At 36.9% G+C, this 19,533-nt stretch overlaps 1 protein-coding gene across 5 annotated transcripts in view; it reads right to left on the bottom strand.

The window, feature by feature from the left end:
- Window positions 1-19,533, bottom strand: part of scn8aa (sodium channel, voltage gated, type VIII, alpha subunit a) — a 76,553-nt gene that overhangs the window by 37,657 nt on the left and 19,363 nt on the right. For 2 of the 5 annotated variants that reach the window (XM_051097377.1, XM_051097379.1), the window contains exons 3-12: window positions 17,885-18,002; window positions 15,466-15,556; window positions 15,225-15,353; window positions 12,429-12,520; window positions 8,140-8,361; window positions 7,786-7,849; window positions 7,455-7,596; window positions 4,448-4,654; window positions 3,927-4,214; window positions 2,376-2,681 (exon numbers count right to left, since the gene is read on the bottom strand). In XM_051097377.1, the coding sequence (XP_050953334.1) occupies window positions 2,376-2,681; window positions 3,927-4,214; window positions 4,448-4,654; window positions 7,455-7,596; window positions 7,786-7,849; window positions 8,140-8,361; window positions 12,429-12,520; window positions 15,225-15,353; window positions 15,466-15,556; window positions 17,885-18,002 (1,659 nt within the window). Of the gene's footprint in view, window positions 1-2,375; window positions 2,682-3,926; window positions 4,215-4,447; window positions 4,655-7,454; window positions 7,597-7,785; window positions 7,850-8,139; window positions 8,362-12,428; window positions 12,521-12,723; window positions 12,816-15,224; window positions 15,354-15,465; window positions 15,557-17,884; window positions 18,003-19,533 lie in introns of all 5 variants that reach the window. The other 3 variants (XM_051097378.1, XM_051097381.1, XM_051097380.1) reach the window with 3 other exon arrangements.

Here is a 19,533-nt window from a genome sequence, read left to right as displayed (position 1 = left end):
GGGGATTGCAGCTCTGAATTGAGTAATTTTGGTTTTATGTGTGTTTTTATTTTCAAACCTCGCTGTGCCCTCGGCCCACTGCCTGGATGCACAGGGAATTTTATTTTCACACCACCAATATTCTCTTGCAAACTGCCTTCCACCTTTCCTGACAACATCATGGGTGGAGGGGGGAGACCTTCTTTGTGGGGCACTGGGGGAACTGGTGCCAACTCCACATCTGAACTGGTCAAAAGAGAACTTTTTGACATTTCTATGAACATTTCCAGAGTCCAACGCCTTCTTTTGGCAGGAGGGGGAGAAATTAACTGCTCTTTTTGAGGGAGGATAACAACAGATACTCCAAGAGTACTGTTGCTCGTCCCTTTGTCCAGAACACGAGGACAAGTTAGGTTGCCCGGCGTTTCTTCCCTCCCTGAGGGCTTGCCGGTCTATGTCTAGCTGCAGCTGCTGCAAAGGAAGGTTTTCCCTTTGGCTGTGCTGGCTTAGACTGTGCGTCAGACTGCTGAGGCCTGACAGGCTGAGGAGGCCTGGGGCTCCTGAAAGCTGACTGACTACTCCTCAGAGGGGCATCAAAACCAGGGCGTGATGATGGAGGAACCTCAGGAATGGGCTTTCGGGGGAGGCAAGCTTGGAAAGCCTCCCCCTCCTGCTTCCTCAGATCACACCGCTGGCGCATAGCAGTGACTGATGCTCCGAAAAGGGCTTTGGGATCCACCGGGGCATCCAAGAAAACCTTCTCTCTGTCAGACAGCCCGAAAGTCCCAGCCAGAGGGCTCGCTCACCAACCACTGCCAAGCCCATACTGCGGCCGCAGCTCTGGACTGCACCTCTGGAGGTTCTCAGGTTGAGATCTGCAATAACGCAGATCTCTTCCCAGAGGGCTGGGTTTGGTGACCCAGCATCCATGACATCCTTAGCTCCTCCATGTTGTGCACATCCAATCTGGAAAACCCTTTCACAGGGACCCTGTGCGAAAAAGGTTTGTCCCAAAAACGCTTCATTTCAGAAACGCACGCAGGGACAGCGGGAATGACCTGTTTAACAGCCGGAGCACGTGACGGCAGTCGCTTGCCGTCATACAGGTCTCTCTCCATACCCTGGCCTGCCTGCTGTGATGGCCAATCGATGGAAAGTTTTGCCGCCGCCCTCCTGCACATTTCGAGCAGGTCGCGCTACACCTGAGCTGAGGCCGGGGACCCGTCGCTTAACGCGCTTCCCGGCCGGGAGGGGGTCGACGGTAGGATCGCGTCGTCATCATCTTCCTCCCCGTCCTCCTCCAACAGATGAGCAATCGCTTCGTCATCGTCCTCATCCTCCTCCCTTTCCTCTGCAAGGTTCGGGAAAAGAGGAGGAAGCTCGGGGGAAACTTCATCCATAAAATCGCCCCAGCTGCATGATACAGGGGGCTGTTTCGTCTCCACCGTAGTCGGAGGGGAAAGGGAGGGGTCACCCTTATTAACGGCTGCCACCCACACTCTTCTCTCCAGAACCCTTGACGGGAAGGGGGAACAGTGCGGACAGCACTCGGGGTTCGCGAGTGCCGCCTGAGCGTGTCTCACCCCCAGGCATACAATGCACAGAGGATGAGTATCCTTGGCCAATATCATAGCCCCACAAGCACAAGGGCGCGGGGCGTGTTTGCTCCTTGCCCCCTCGCTTGCAGAACTAGCACTTGCCATAGCTGCTAAGCTCACCACAACGTGCCGCTTAAAAAGACAGACAAGAGAATTCGTCGTAACACGTTAATTCGCTCGTTAGTCCCTTAGCAATCACTTTCACTTTGACAGCGAAAGAGAAGAAGACCACTGCTTTCAGAAAAAGCTGCGTTCGGTGACGTACCTTGACGGCTCGTCCAAGAACAGTTGAGCAGCTAATCCGGAAAGGGGTACAGAAGAAATAAAGCTTCCAAGAAATCTTCACGGGGAAGAGAATGAGAATGAGGTGGGGACGGTCATGCAGTGACATATATAGGGGGAGGCGGGACTCCCGCATCACTGTCGTGATTGGTCTGTCAACCGACAGACGTGGTGCAATTGGTGCTTCCAGATTGGTCACGCCCAAGGCGATTCCCATAGTGAGATACCGAAGGAATGTTTGAAAGAGAACCCACTTTCATAAATCTTAGCGTTTCATATAGTGAGGACTATATATAGTTAGCAGCTAGTTCACTAATTTCAAACTGGCATAGGAGGCAGCATATCACACAGGCTTTGAGAGCAGTCCTCAACTGAAAGAGAGCTAATTTTAGAGCAAAGTCAAAATAACCATTACACAAATGCATCAGAAAGAGAAAGAGCCAAACAGAGAGGGAGCCAAGGTTCAGAGATAGATAATGCTCATGCCTAGACTGATCTACTCTTAGACTTCCTTACGCTGTCGTCAGTGGCTGCCTTATCTATTATCACCTCAGGCAGTAGGCGTCCGCCAGGCCCCGGCCCGATGAGAGAGACCACTCCATTGCAATCCACTGTGCTGTTGCGCTTGCCGTAGTAACCCGTGTAGCTGCTGCGACGTTGCGGGCTTAAGAAAGAATCGCGCCGCTCGTCGTACTCCTCGACCGTGCTGTGTTCATCATCTGCAAACTCGTTCTCGGAGCCTCCGTCCTTACAGCGGCTGAAGATGCTGCTCTTGCTGTTGCGTCTTGAAGGGAATGGTGAGCCTGGGATGCTGAGCAGAGACTGGAAGCAGGAAAAACACGGGTTTATACATTTACAATCATATTGTCTATACTGGATACAGTGCACTTGAGTCTGTCGTCAATTGGACAAATGGAGTGAAAGAACGTTCACTTTGATACAAAGATCCCAGCATAAGGAACAAGTGGATAGTTTATTTTCTAATGGCATTCCAGATCGTGTCAGGACTTCGGAGCTTGTTTTTTTAATCGAGGCACTGACACAGTGTCATGGAGAGTTCACAAAGAAACATTTATTGAAAGATGAAGCGATTCTAAATCTGATTGCAGCTGCATCACAAACTGTAAGTAAATTATTTCATAATGCTTTGCCTGGAACCATTTTGTTTTGATCATGTTGTCAAAACACTCTCATGCAATAGCAAGGGGGCGTTAATACCGTTTTCTACGCAATGACGTTAGCCAATCATAAGAGAGGCTGATTACTGAGAAGCCTTAAGGGACCCGCCTCTTAAAAAGATGTCATTTTAGACAGAGGGTCAAAATGAGAGCTGAAAAAAAAAAAAAAAAAAAAAAAAAAAATTTTTCCACAATTTTATTTGTTTTTTGTTTTTCATGCAAAAAAACCTCAAGGAATATATAAAAATAATACGTCAATATAAAAATCCATGCCATATGGACGTCACTCCTTTAAAAGCAACAGGGACACAAAATGGCATTTTTTTCCCACATTTAAAATCTTGATCTTGACAAAATCCAACCATATCAAATTATGCAAAATCATAACTTTAGAATATTTTGAATTGGCAAAGAATTTTCCCCAAAATGTTTTTTTTTCTTCTTATTAAAATCTAGATGAAAGAGAATATGAAAGAAATATAAAAATAGTACAAAAACTGCTTTTTCACAATAAGAAAAATAATATAATATATAATAATAAAATGATATAAAAGAATAAAATGACCAAGTAAACATTTTTCATTTTCTTTTTCGATACCTCTAAGTTAATCACTAACTACAAACCTGTTACAGTTTGCTCTTCTGGTAAATTATTTTCTTTTCTTTTTTTTTTTTAATTATTGCTCATTTTGTATATCATATAAAATTATAGGATACAAAATGTAATATAATAGAATTTATTAGTCATAAAATAAAACTGTTGTCTGAATATTTTTCTGTATATCTTTCACATACCATCTGTTTGGTTTTATTTGTATCCTATTCATCAAAGTGCTATTAACATTAAGTTAACAAAAACTTAAAATAAAAAACAGAAGTCATCTTTTACCTGGTTCATTATAGAACTTCTACGTCCTAAACGGTTGTCAGGAAAACGGAATCTGCTCCTCCTGCTTCCATCATCCGATTCAGATTTGACAAACTTCTCACTGTCCCCTTTCTCCTTGTCCTGCTCTTTCTGCCGCCACTTCTTCTTGCGGTTGCGTCGCTCTTTGGCACTCTTGGAGCTCAGTTTAGACATCTCAGATGAGCTGCATGACAAGTTCCCACCTCCATCACCATCATCCTCCACCACGTCCTCAGACACCGTCCCCGCCGATGTCGCCATGGCATTAGCCTGCAGTCACAAAATGTATCAATAATTTATTGACCTAAATGACTGTGATTCAGCTTTGATCTTAGTCACAAAATCAAATATGAAATACAATAAGTCCACAATTACAAATCATACACAGTCACAAGTGATTAATAGAAATGCAAAGCAAGCAATAAATTGCAGCAGGAAAATACACCATAACACTTAAAATTACAAAAGAGGACCCTTATTATTGGCATTAACCATTTTCTGACCTGCGCCTCCTCCTGCTGTTTCTTCAGCTGTTCTAACATGGCTTTAAACTCTGCCTCCTTTTGCTCCGCCTCTTCCATAGTGGCCTGGTTCTGCTCCTCATATGCCATGGCCACCACAGCCAGGATCAAATTCACAAGGTAGAATGAACCAACAAAGATCACCAGCACAAAGAAAATCATGTAGGTCTTCCCTGCTGCTCTCAGGGTCTGTGGATGAGGGGCAGATCAGAGGTGTCTTATTATATTACAGAGCATTCACACATCAATATAGAAAATGTTTGTTTTTACACACACTACTAAACACTCTTAAACAATATTCAGGGATTCTGTCCATTCTGTTTCACACTGGTAGAGATGTACAATAACTCGCTGGAAAAATGCAAATGTCAGTTCATTATTCTGAGCCTCAGTTGCTTCTATCTGACCTACTTGTAGAAAGAATGCAAATACACATACATACATACATTCATGCATACATTCATTTGTGTTCTTTTAAAAAGATTGGCTCAATGCAGCCACTGGCATCCTGAGATGCTGATGTACAAACAGCGAGATGGACTGTTTGGAGTGAGAAAATTAAAAAGAGAAGAACAGAAAGATAACCAGTAATTTCATGGTTTTTTAACAGCACAGTTGGTTTGCCTGACAAAATAATGAGAAAATAGTAAGCCTAACTTATGAGGAGTGACATTTATTCTCATTTAAAAGAACTGCAATTACCCGGTTTTAGGATCAAATGCATTTGTTTGTTCAATACAGGGTCTATAACATTCAGTTTATTCAAATGCAAGTATTAAAAGGAGAAGTTCACTTCCAGAACAAAAACTGACAGAGAATGAACTCACTCCCTTGTCATGCAAGATGTTCATATCTTTCTTTCTTCAGCCATAAAGAAATTAACTACCAAAACGCAGTTTAAATGCGGCTTCAAATAATCCCAAATGCGGTTGTAAACGATCCCAGAAAAAAGGGTCTTATCTGGCGAAACGATTGGTTATTTTCATAAAAATAATACAATTTATCTCCTTTTTTAATGTCAAATGCTCATCTTGTCTCACTCTGCCTGAACTGTTTTTTTCCGGTTCATGACAGTTAGGGTATCTCATGTTCTCCCTCAACTTCAAAATCGCCCTATATCGCTGTTTTACCTTTTTTTCGAGGGTGTTTGATTTTCTTGGCATGTTTCCAAGATTGGGTCGGTACTTCTGCAGCGATGTAGGATGATTTTGAAATGATTTTTGAAGTTGAGGGAGAAAATACAAGTTTTTCGACATACCATAACTGTCCTGAGCCAGAATACACAGAGTTCAGGGAAAGCAAGACAAGACGAGTGTTTGAGATTAAAAAGTATTTAAATTATATATTTTTATTGAAAATAACCGATCGTTTCGCTAGATAAGACCCTTCTTCCTTGGCTGGGATCGTTTACAACCGCATTTGGGATCGTTTGATGCTGCATTTAAACTGCATTTTGGAAGTTCAAAATCGGGGCACCATATCAGTCCATTATATGGAGAAAAATCCTGAAATGTTTAATTCAAAAAACAATTTCTTTATGGCTGAAGAAAAAAGACATGAACATCTTGGATGACAAGGGGATGAGTACATTATCTGTAAATTTTTGTTCTGGAAGTGGACTCCTTTAATTATGACATTCTAAAAAACTTATTCAATACAAATTTCAAGTGATATATTATAATATATTATATTATATTATATGTGACCCTGGACCACAAAACCAGTCATAAGGGTCAATTTTTCAAAGTTGAGATTAATACATCATCTGAAAGTGATATCTTCATGGAACATGATCTTTACTTAATTTCCTAATGATTTTTGGCATAAAACAAAAATTAATAATTTTGACCCATACAATGTATTTTTGATTATTACTACAAATATACCCCAGTGACTGTGACTGCTTTTGTGGTCCAGGGTCACATATTATATTAAGTGCATTAGCGCATTAACGCAGGTGATGCATTTTTCCAGTTTAACAGCGTACAAAATATTTTACAAATTACACTATGTAAATCAAAGATGTTGATCAAAATGTTGATCAATAAATGTTAAACAAAGAACAAAGAAAAAAAGAGGAAAGCAACAACTTTTGTAGCTTTAAGGATTCATCTGTATTTAATTTTGAATTTAGTGTGATAACTTTATTGAAGTTCTGTATACTTCCTACTTGCTGAAGGACAGGTAAATATGACATTTATTATAATGTGAAGATTGTTTTAAGTTCACTTAAATTAGAAGCTGTTATTTTTTTAAAGTCTAATAAATGTTAAAATTGATAGCTCTCAGTTATACTGTAATGTTGAATGGCCAATAGTCCACGGTTAAATATTAGGAAAAAATCTGTAGTGTTTGTATCAGTGATACTCGCCTTCAGTCATAAAAAAAAATGCCATTAAACAAATATTTAAAATATACATTATTTGAAGATTGAATGTGAAATAACTGCAATATAATAATTCATTATTCTTTTAATAAATTGACAGCAATAAATATAATACATACAGATTCAACTAGACCACAGGCTATATTTAGCGTTCTACTATTTAGTCTTCTAGCTGTCCATTACTGCTCCTGATCCCAGAGGGTTCAGTGTTTGTGTGCATCCTGCAGAACGAGGTCTGTCTGCAGCGGCATAAATATTGTGGCTCATCCTAAATGCTTCTCAAAGCATAAATTAAACTTAAGGTAAACAAAGCATATTAAACTAATAAAAATGCAACCAGTTGTGACAAAACCAGTTGTGATCCAGATCTTCACAATTGCTAATTACATATCATTTCCTGTTCTTTACTAAGCATAAAAGGCCTGAGGATACCTCAAGCTCTGTTTAATCTGCATGCAAAATGCAAATAATTGAATGCAACTATTTAATTGTGCAAAGCTGGAACACATAATTGATTTTAAAAAGATTTATTTGGTCAAGCAAAATTCAGATCTTTAAATGGGACTGAGAGTGATGAAAGAGGAAAAAAGACCACGCCCTTACCAGCTGGTACAAGTTCTCCCAATAGTCCTGCGTCATAAGGCGGAACAGAGCCAGGAAAGCCCAGCCAAAACTGTCAAAGCTGGTGTACCCATAGTTTGGATTGCGACCAGCCTTCATGCATGTGTAGCCTTCAGGACAGCGACTGAGAAGGGAAAAGAGCACACAACCAAATAATGACTTGGCACCAGTCTATGGTTTAGCATGCAACGTTTTTCAGAAAAGAATCTCAGTGACCTCCTGCGTGTTTTGTCTTTGTAGTTTATATTTTCTAAATATCTACGTTATATCATTTATAGTTTTGGGATTGTTTTGTGAAGGAGAAGACACTCACCCTGAATCAGAACTGTTTCCACACAGAAGACCATCCGACTGGTCTGGCAGGAAGTAGAAATTAGCTAATGACAAAAAGAGACAGAGAACGTTAACTAGATTATTTTGTACTTTTCATCCATTAAAATGATGGCCAATACTGATAAGGCAGATAACTGATAAACAGCTAAAATGTAAATTATATACTAATGCATATAAAAAAAACACAAAAACTTAAAACTACAAATGAACATGGGCATCACAACATTATAATGTACATGTATAAAAATGCATTAATTCGCAAATGTAACTAATATACTGTGCCTCCCACAACTATTTTTGTCATTTATGCGTGACAAATGGAATAAAAGCTCACTCTCATTCATGATGTAATCATCCCAGTTGAATGCATGGCTGCCATTGGCCTGGTATTGTTCTGTGATGTTGATGGGCCAGATGACACACTTGTGCCGCAGATTTCCCATGAAGAGCTGCAGACCAATGAGGGCAAAGACACTGAGGCAGAAAACGGTGAGGATCATCACATCTGACAGCTTCTTCACCGACTGGATCAAAGCGCCAACAATGGTCTTCAGACCTTTGAGATATCGAATATGCACACACATACACGCACAAATATGCACACACGCACACAAACACACACACAAAAAAAGGCACAGACAGTTGCATATGTGTTCGAGTCCCAGAAGTGTCTAAAAGGAGTCTCAAGGTATGATGTGATGTGAGGCCTTGTTAGTGTTTTATATACATATTATGTAGATCTGTGGTTTTCAACTGATGGTATACTGACATATTTGGACTGCTGGGAACAATGCAATTTTTTAAGCGGATAGAAAATTATGTAATGCATTTCTTTTTTTTTCTTTTTCTCACATATAATGAATGAATTTTTCTTGATAATTTATTGACAATTCTTTATCCATAAGAGGAATGGCTGGAAAACACAGACTACTGTCACAGATTTGAAAAAAATATTAGTTTGACACCCCTATACAGTATATTTTCCATTTTTTACTTTTATTTCTAAATACAGTGCACAGTATAAATGAGTACACGCCCTCTGAATAAATATAAAATATGTATTTTCTTAATGATCACCAATAAAATTAATTGAAAGATGGCAAAATTGAAATGTATTAAACATATATTTAACACAAACAAAAAAAAATATGTCAATATTTTCTGTAAAAAAAAAAAGTACATCTTCATTGTCATGTTGAAAAAATGACCAACAAAGAGGGTAGCATCTTCTGTTTTTTAAGTTTTTGTATTACATCACACAGTGGTGTGTGAATTCATGACCGCTTTGATAAAGTACAACTCCCTCAAACCTTCAGTACTCATAAATCCCTATATAAGACCACTGAACATCACTGTGGGTACCAGGCACTTCTCACTGTACTCCTCCTCTAGCAACACCAGAACATTTTGGATGCTTTTGGATCCGAAATAAATCTCCTGGCAGTTCTCTTCCAAGTGGTTCCATTGTTGCCAGCATTAAGCCTGAGTTTGATTCAGTAGGCTATATAACACTTTTAACTGTCAGGAAATTACTTGTCTTCAAAAGTTTTGGTTTAATATACTTACCTGTTGATCAAAAATGGCCTTAAACCTACAGTTTTGTTTTTTAAGTTTTATTTAGTAACTTTCAAGTGGGTGTACTCATTATTGCAACACAACATTTTATCACTTTGATAAGAAAACCTTATTTTCCTGAATAATTTTGACATTCTTCTTTGGTAATTGATCAAGCTAGCTTGTTGGAACATTATATCTCAAAAGAACCCTAACATGTCTTCTAAGTAAAGAATAATTGCTGAATTTGTTAAATTTTAGAGGGGGTGTACTCATTTATGCTGTGCACTATATATATATATATATATACATATATATATATATATATAAAATATGAGGGATGGAGATATGGAGAAAATGTTTCCCATATTTTTTTTTGTCGATATCTAAGGCCAAGGATCTAATAAAACTCAAAAATCATCTGGTACCTGGCAGAAGCTAGCCAATTTAGACAGATGGCATCATGATGCTTGACATGCCTTCATTATGAACAGGGTTTTGGCCTAACGAGTTTTGTAAGATAAATTACTGGCTGCCGAGAATATGAAACCAATTTTGCATGCTTATAAATGTGGATCTGGATCCTGAAACAAAACCAGTTGAGAACCACTGATATGTATGCTTAAAGGGATAGTTCACCCAAAAATGAAAATTCTGTCATTAATTACTCACCCTAATGTCGTTCCAAATCCATAAAACCTTAGTTTATCTTCACAACGCAAATTAGGATATTTTTGATGAAATCTGAGAGCTTTCTGACCCTCCATAGAGAGCAACGCAACTGACACATTCAGGGCAAATAAAGGTAGTGAAGACATTGTTAAAATAGTCTATGTGATATCAGTGGTTCAACCGTAATGTTATGAAGCTACAAGAATACTTTTCGTATATCTTATAATATCTTAATTTGTGTTATGAAGATGAACAAAGTTCTTACGGGTTTGGAACAACACTAGGGTGGGTAATTAATGACAGAATTTTCATTTTTGGGGGACTATCCCTTTAAAGATGCACTTTAGTATAAATTAATGTTTTTAATTGTATGTCCTTTTTATAATATCATACCTTGAATCCTTATTTTAATTCAGAATGACAGTGTATAAATAACAGAATCACAAAATACACTTTAAGCTTCTTTACACAAATACTGCTTGGGAGCCATCCCATCATTTGGTATAGTCAGATGAATAATTTACTATTATGCCCTAAAACATGATTTTAATAAATGCCTAGATAATATATTTTTTCAGGAAACGCAAAAATCAGTCATGGAACAGTTTTGAATTCCAGCATTCCAAAATAGAATTTTAAGGTTCTCGAAGGATAACCTTCAAGGAATTCTCTTGACAATAAAGGGATGGCTCCCTGAAACAGCCTGAGAACAGCCTGACATCCATTTGTCTATAAATACTGCAGCACAACCAGAGGGCCATGACATAGGGGGAGTAAAGCAAGCAGGGACTAGGGGGGGTGAAGATAGCATGCAGGTCATTTCAGCTCGAAGGCTGAACAGAAACAAGTCCAGTGTAAAAATCTTCCAAGGCTCCATTAGACATGCTGAGCTAAGCATCATCAGAACTGCACTGACCCCTCCATAATTCCCTCCCAAATACAGAAAAAACTGCTTTACCTTCAGGACAGCAGACACTCAAATCAGTATTGATATACTACAATCCTCTTGTCCATAAACCCCACCAAAACATTTTTTATAAATCTCACAGGGCTCAGAGATTTGCTGAGTAGGCTTTAGTTCATAGCCCTACTGAAAATAACACAGGATGACAAATATGACTTGCAGTAAAACCTAGTCAGCTAAATAAATCCTGTTATTTCACTTAAAATGACTTGTATATGATGCTAATCTATCAAGACGTTAAGCTAAAGGTCTGGCGTTTTTGCAAGGCCCCTGAAGGAAATAAAAACAATGGCACAAGTACAATGAAAACATTTTTCCTTGACCATCTAAACTATTCTTGTTATTGTATTTCCAGGTGCAATTTGTGAGTTTCATACAAAATAAAGGAAAAAAAGTGAAGAAAAATGAATTGTTAAAAAAATAAAAGGCAGCCAAGCACTTAGTAGGCTAATACTATAAAAGCAAGTGACTTCCAAAGCATCATGCAGCATAAAATATGTCCACAAACTAGGCTTGGCAGTCTTCATAAATAAGTAACAAGTATATATTCTTTGAGAACTCACTGAGAGCTATGCAATTTTCAGTTTGGGGAACAAAGCTTATTAAAAAAAAAAGGCCAGGAGGCCAGTCTGAAAAGGTCTAATAACTTCCTAATATATATTAATCAGCTAAATTAATGTGTTCATACCTTTATAGCTTGATTTTTGAGGCTACACTGTAAAAAAAACATAACAAAAAAACAATTTGTTGAGTCAACTTAAAATAATTTGTTACCCTGCTGCCGTAAAATTGTAAGTTCAGTCAACTCAAATAAGTTTAGTCAACTTGAAGTCACAACTTAGATATTTGAGTTGACTACACAAAAAAATTGGTTTGTTAAACTTAAAAGCTGGGCTTGTTACCCAGCTTCCTTAAAATAAGTTGACTCAACAAATTGTCTTTTTTACAGTGAACTAGAAAGTCCTTCCTGTTAAAATCCTGTTAGAAATAAAATACGCTTTATGTAACACAAAGATCTGCTTTAGCAAGATCTCAACAACAAACCTACAAATAATATAGTAGCTTGAGTTGAACCCAGTTCAGGGTTTATTCACAGATACATTTATTGCCTACATGAAAGAAGTTAGAGAGGTTCGGTCGCTAAAGCTTTCTAATTTGCTCTAATCTGCTCTAAAGTTTCTAAAGGGGCAAAAGGGTGTCGAAACCAAAGGACTCTTGAGATTGATAGTAGACTGCAAAGCCTATCAAAAATGTATAAGTACCATTTTTGATCATTTTGGAGATTGAAAAAGCAAATTAAATGGTCCTCTCCAAATTAATTTCAGCTAAAAAAAAAAATAATGAGAGAAAAGTCCAAAAAAAAAAGATTTCAAATTGAATAGTAATAGGGGGTCATACTGAAAGTTAACCTCAGCGTCAAAACTGCGTCTCACCTGGAATGACAGAGATAGTTTTCAATGCTCGGAGAACTCTGAATGTTCTCAGCGCAGATACATTCCCCAGGTCCACAAACTCTGTTACATATCTGAAATAAGGGAGGATCACACACAGACACCAATGACAACCACAAACACACCAAGAACACCACCACGCCAACGAACCACCAGGAGGTACGCCACTCACAGAGCCTGTCCACTACGGGTGGGGAAGGAAGGAAAAGAAAACCAAGATACACACACTTACACCTAACACCGACCCGACACCCCTCCCGCCCACACACTCTCTTACCTGGGATTACAGAAATTGTTTTCAATGCCCTCAGAACTCTGAACGTGCGCAGAGCTGAGACATTGCCTAGGTTTACAAACTCTGTTATATACCTGCAATGATCAGATCAAAGTTACATGGAGACATGGTCATGACTTAGTACTCGATGACTTCCATATGCAGATTAAGATGATCTGTTTTTATAAAAAAAGATGAGGGTAATTTAATGTAGTCACAATACTAAGTAGGAATGCCAAATATTCAAATTTAATTTAGAATTTCATGTAAACAAAAAAACATTACTGTAATTACTTCTGTGTTGAAAGAAAATAAACATACTATGGCAATGTGCATTAAAGATATCTTTCAGATAGGGATGTAACAACATTATCAATATCGTGGTATTGCGATAGCAAAACTGTCTTGATATTATCGTGGTCACATGACGATATGAAACTATAGGTATTCCGGGCAAAAAGTGTAGTTTTTAAAATATATTTAAACTTCTTATTTTAACATAAAAGGTCTTTAAAGTTGTGTTTTGCAAACTACACTGTAAAAAAAAACAAAAAAACAATTTGTTTAGTCAAATTAAAACTTAAAAGACTTAAACTACAGACTTAAAATTTTAAGTTCAGTCAACTCAAATAAGTTAAGTCAACTTGAAACGTTAAATTGTACTAAGTGAAAACTTATAAGATATTTGAGTTGACTAAAACTATTTTAACTTAAAAAGCTGGGCTTGTTACCCAGCTGCCTTAAAGTACTAAGTTGTCACTTAATACAACATTTCAAGCTGACTAAACTTTTTTGATTTGACTGAACTTAAAATTTTAAGGCAGCTGGGTAACAAATTATTTTAAGAATCAACAAATAGTTTTTTTTTTACAGTATAAAACCAAAAGCGCAACATAGCTTAATCCCTTAAGGGGCGCTGCACATTTCAAAGCATAGCGCGCACTTCGTTCAGGCTTGTGATCCGTTTTCCGCGCCTCAGAACGTCTCCGTTCATAGTGGATGAATACAGTGAACTGGTTTATTGTGCTGTGAGTTTAACGCATGTTTTGGAATGCAACGGCCACCATTTATGCTTCATTTTCGTGACAGATGATTACAGCATTTCATTAGATTTGTAGTGAGACGTTTTTGTAAGCCTGTTTTCACTAAAGCTGGAGTTTTCCTTCAAAATAAAAGCTCTCCTGCCATTTCCGTCAAAATAAAAGCTTAAAAGTGGAGTATGAATTGCTAAATGTTAAATGCAGTCCAAATTCAAAATATCTCTTTCAAGTGTAGAAATTAGGACAGATGTATTGTCATTTCCCGACTGTAGTGTAACGGTAAAATAATATGCCTATGAAATATTAATTTTCATTTATTTTGCAGTGCAGTTGTTTTACAATATATGGCTACTACTGTTGTTGTTGTTATTATTATTATATTCTAATTTGTTTGGCTTCCCAAAACACCAGTGTGAGACAGTACATCACAAATAAAAAGAGGGCTCAGTCCCCTTTAAATTTCAGCTAGAAGTCAAATCACTGACTTAAGTTTTCCTAGTTAAGAACATGGGTTGAAACTCTTATTTTGAACTCTCAAAGTGCATTAGATATAATAATTTAACTTTAAAATGTACAAAATGTAATGTTTTTTTAAATATCGCAATAAATATTGTATCGTGGACTTCATATTGCGAAAGTTTCGTATCGTGAGATTTTGATATTGTTACATCCCTACTTTCCAATAATTATAATAATAAAAGATACTTGGCATACCAACACAAAACCTAATCTCTTTCTCCCACCCCAATAGCTTTTATAAACAAACATGCTCATATGATGACATTATTATATGAAATACAATATATCTCAGATGAATATGTCTGGTATGTTTTGTATACAGAAAACAGACAGATTAATAAACCAAAAAACAGATGGAATGAAAAATGGAGAGTGGGAACTAGGAAGGCAGAAAGAGTCAGTGAGTGAGAGAGGAAGAGAGAGGGAGAGAGTTTTCTGCGTGGGCTGCTGGGAATCGTGTTGTTGGTGAATGGCTCTAAACACTGATCGGTAGGAACATCTGAACGATGAAAATTCTCAGAAGAGAAGAATAGAGTGAGCATTCTGGATCAGTGCAACAACCAGGTACGGTATATTCACAGAGCAGCAGACAGATGAGGAGAAAAACAGTCACAAGCACAAATGCAGAACTGTGAGAAACTGGACAAGACATGAGAAGAGCTGCCACATCCATAAAAGATGCTACCTAAAAATGTTTACATGGTTAGAGACAGAATATAACAGCTGAAAATGTGTTGTCTCCATCCCCCACATACAGTAAGGTACAGCTCAGTGTACAAACAGTTTACCAGTATTTCTTTTCACCATCCATCATAAACAAGAATGAGACTGAAAATTATGTTTTAAGCAAATGTGATAATACTAACCAGTTAAATTACTTATTCTTTATGATTTGACATCAACCGAATGATAGTTTACAAATCACATTAAGGACAGAATACTTACGCCATCGAGATGACCATGAAATCCAGCCAGTTCCATGGATCTCTAAGGAATGTGAAGTCATCTATACAGAATCCACGGGCAATGATTTTTACAGCTGATTCAAACGTATAAATTCCAGTGAAGGTATACCTGAAGGAAAGAGCAGAAGTAACTGGATTAAGAAAATGGATCTGCTTTATACTTTTAATGTGTATATTTATGTTTTTGTGATGTAAATGGGTCAGTTAGGATCAATACTTACTCTACTTGTTTGGACCACTCAGGAGGATTACTAAAAGTCATGAACACACAGTTGGTCAAAATCGTACACATAATGAACATGCTGAATACTGTGGGTATCAGTTAAGGAAATTCTGAGATATTACAGTTTTACTTTGTAAATATACATTTCAGGACATTCATCAATAACAGAATGCCAAATACAGACGGAAAATGGTGAATTTTTGATATTTGTAAAGAAGTGCTATGGCTAGGCAATATTTATGGCAATATTTGATGTAAATTCCAATGTCTAATGCAAGAGGCATAATTTTGCACATATACAGTCTCAGACAGACACCTATTTAAAACAAATTAATTCTAACAAATTAAATGCAACACCTTAAAAAAAATATTATCTACTTAAAAAAATAAAGACATGTTTTCCATAATATTTGCCACTAAATGAACAAACAGTGAGTGATGTTAAATCATGTTAATTTATATATATTTATACAGTATATCATAAACTATAGGGCTGGGTGGTGACACAAATGTCACCATTCGATTAAATATAGATTATTTTGGAAATATATCAGGTACTGTACATGGCAAATTTCCTCAAGGCAAAAAAAATGCTGTAAAATATACATGAGAGTCAGCTGGTACTACATTATAATTTGTACACAAACACGTAAATAACAATTTTTTATAATAAAAGTTATAATACTAACTTTCCAATTATATAATTATATTTCTACTCTAATTTGTTTTTTGAAATATAAACATTTAAATGTTGGCTGTCATTAAAAACTAGACAGATTTATTTAAACATAAATTAAATATTGAAGAACATTATTTTTAGTGCTGTGCAACGATAAATCACGATTAATTGCATCCAAAATAAAAGTTTTGTTTACATAATATATGTGTGTACTGTGTATATTTATTATGTACATATAAATACACACACATGCATGGATATATTTAAAAAAATATATGTTTATATATTAAATATTTTTTATATAATATTAATTATATCAATAAAAATATATACATGTAAATATTTTCAATGTGTTTGTGTGTGTGTGTGTGTGTGTTTATATATACATAGATGCATTAGATGCATTTTCCTAGCTGGCTAATGAGTCTATGGTCACTGAATATTTTTTTCTGAGGTAAACATGATGTAACGTGACATTGTTTGATCTGTTATATTAGCATCTTTCCACGGTTGAAACACCGATTGAGCGCTTACACGAGACAGGATACAAATTTAGGTAAGTTGTACTCTTTCTTTTAACATATCTTCGAACGTTTTCATGTTTATTTTGAGCTGAAACTGGTATTAAAGCAAAGAAGATGATCAGTTCACATGCACTTTGCATTGCTGCTTCTCTTGAACTGATGCGCTACCGTATTTTGCACCTAAACAGAATTTACTGTTTGAAAATTAATAAATGGACAGAATTTGAAATCTGAGGCTTTGTTTCATATCGAAAATAACACAGCACAAAGCTTATTGCGATGCACTGGATGGAAGGCATGCTACAATGTTACTTTCAGTATCTGAAACAAGGTCAGATTAATTGATTCTTGGGATATAAGAATCAATACAGTTTTACTAAAACGAGAATCGATTAAAATCAAGAAATCTATATTTTTCCCCAGCCCTAATAAAATGTATTAATAAATAACATGTTAGAATAATTTCAGTATTCCCAAAAAAAACCTGAATATTCAATATATCACCCAGCCATAGTGCTTACAGTATATCATAACAGGTAGTTTTCAGCTCATTTGCATTATTTATGTAGGCAGTTAAATTTTTTTTGTTTGGACTACAACCACATTAACCACCAAATTAGTTAAACAGTCCTCAGAGGAGAGAGCATAGCATTACATTTCAAATCTTTGTGGTGTATGTTTGAAAACTGTTATGATTCAGCTCAATATTAACAGCAATGCCCTATGTTTTATGAATGAGCTGCAAGTTAATGTGGCATGACTCACATTACATCGGAATAAAACAAATGCCATTATATGGTCAGGGAGAGAAAGCACATTTTTCAATTGTGCTATATTGGCCAATAGGGAGACTGCTGCTGCACGGCATACGTCCACTCAACTCGATGTCCTTGGCCATGGGTTTCATCATCAAAACAGGACACAATGTGCTGAAACCAGGCGACAGAGCTCCACCATTTTCTCTCTCTATTTGGCATCTCTACTGTCAAACAAAACAGTTGCCGTGCATCTAAAATTCACACCTACATCCACACCCACTGATATGCTGTTACAGTCCCACAGAGGAACACACCGTTTAACTACAACATATTAGTCTGAATCCTAAGCGTTAGTCCTGAAAATCCCATGCACTCCAGCAGTAAGAAGACATATTACATATCTGATGCAGAGAAAGACATTCATCACATGCATTTAAACAGCAGAAAAAGGATATGAATGTATCAAAATTTTAATCGCTATTCGTCTAGCGAGATTAAAAGGGCTTATCATGTACAAGGAAGGTGTGGCACTAAAGCGGAAGATTGTTTTCCCTTTATTTAGGACTATAAACGTCTGTGGAGAGAGAGAGAGAGAAACGAGCACAAGCCACAGAGAAGACAAAGACAGAACAACAAACAGAAAGAGAAAGATTTGATTAGTTGCAACCAGAGAGAAGCATCATTACTTATTCAACTGGACATTAAGAAGTAATAATCGCATATTGAAAACCTTCGTCTGTTTCTAAAGGACAAGGCATCGTAATGAAGACATACTGCGTTATATACTGCTAAATAATTAAAATCATATTCTTTAGCAAGAAGAATGTAAATCCACAAGTATGCATGCAAAACATACATTATGTCTCTGGAGTACAATAAAGTGGAAGACGTTTATGTAACAATCTTTATACAGAACAGTTAGTTCCAGTTCTCGAATTTGATTGGTTGAAAATGCTGCTGTTTAATCCAACACAGTGATCTGAATGTCAGCGCAGCTGTAATTTGAACATAAGCACGAGGCTGCAGGATGCTTGATCGAATAATTCAGAAGTGAAGCAGTCAGTCAAGTTTACATTATTTAGTAAACTGATTTCCACTTCAAAAAAACATATATGTAACCTTTTTAAAGAAAAATGGATGTTTTGTTGTAGCTTTTGGAGCAAGGGCACCACCATCTTGCAATAGCACAGCGTGTGACATCACAGGGTTGGCTTGCTCCGTTGGAAATTGAGAAATTTGAGTGACGTCACGGGTGGAGCTACCTGCTGGTTTGGGGTGAGGAGTGTGTCGGAGACAATACGTGTTTATGTGGAAACTTGTCAAGACAGTCATTCTGACATAATTTTGTGTCTATTTGCTCAGGAAGATGCGAAAGAGAACTCAATTTGGTATTTGTGCACTGTCCAAGCTGAAGTTTTTGCATGTGTGTGCACAGAAATTATCTCTTTTGTGCTTGAATGGCTTAAAACACTTTAATGTTTAAAGTGACAGGACTTAAAACTCGTGAGCATGATAAACTTTATTGAGGACGCAGCATTGACCCAATCGTTCAGATAGAAAGCTAATTGTATTTGCAGGCAAATATTAAATATGTTACATACCACTACTGGTGAACAAGCCAGTGTAATGCAAATATGTCTGAAAGGTCTGACACAACAATAGATGCAACATGAACGATATTGTACAAATCGCTGTTTGTTTACATCACATTGCACCTCGCGTTCTAAAAACAATGTTTGGGATACCACAATCAAAACTTTGTGATGTAGACAGTTTATTATTGGATGTTATGGTGATTTATGGTGAAAATCAAACACATTTGTGACCCTGGACCACAAAGCCAGTTGTAAGCAGCACGGATATATTTGTAGCAATAGCCAAAAATACATTGTATGGGTCAAAATTATCGATTTTTTTATGCCAAAAATCATTGGGATATTAAGTAAAGCAAGTTTCATGAAGATATTTTGTAAATTTCCTACCGTAAATATATCAAAACTTAATTTTTGATTAGTAACATGCATTGCTATGAACTTCATATGGACAACTTTAAAGGTGATTTTCTCAGAATTTAGATTTTTTTGCACCCTCAGATTCCAGATTTT

The sequence above is a fragment of the Labeo rohita genome, chromosome 23 (genome assembly GCF_022985175.1).
Source record: "Labeo rohita strain BAU-BD-2019 chromosome 23, IGBB_LRoh.1.0, whole genome shotgun sequence".
NCBI lineage: Eukaryota > Metazoa > Chordata > Actinopteri > Cypriniformes > Cyprinidae > Labeo > Labeo rohita.
Note: the sequence above shows the minus strand (reverse complement) of the source record. Positions and strands in the feature narration are given on the sequence as shown.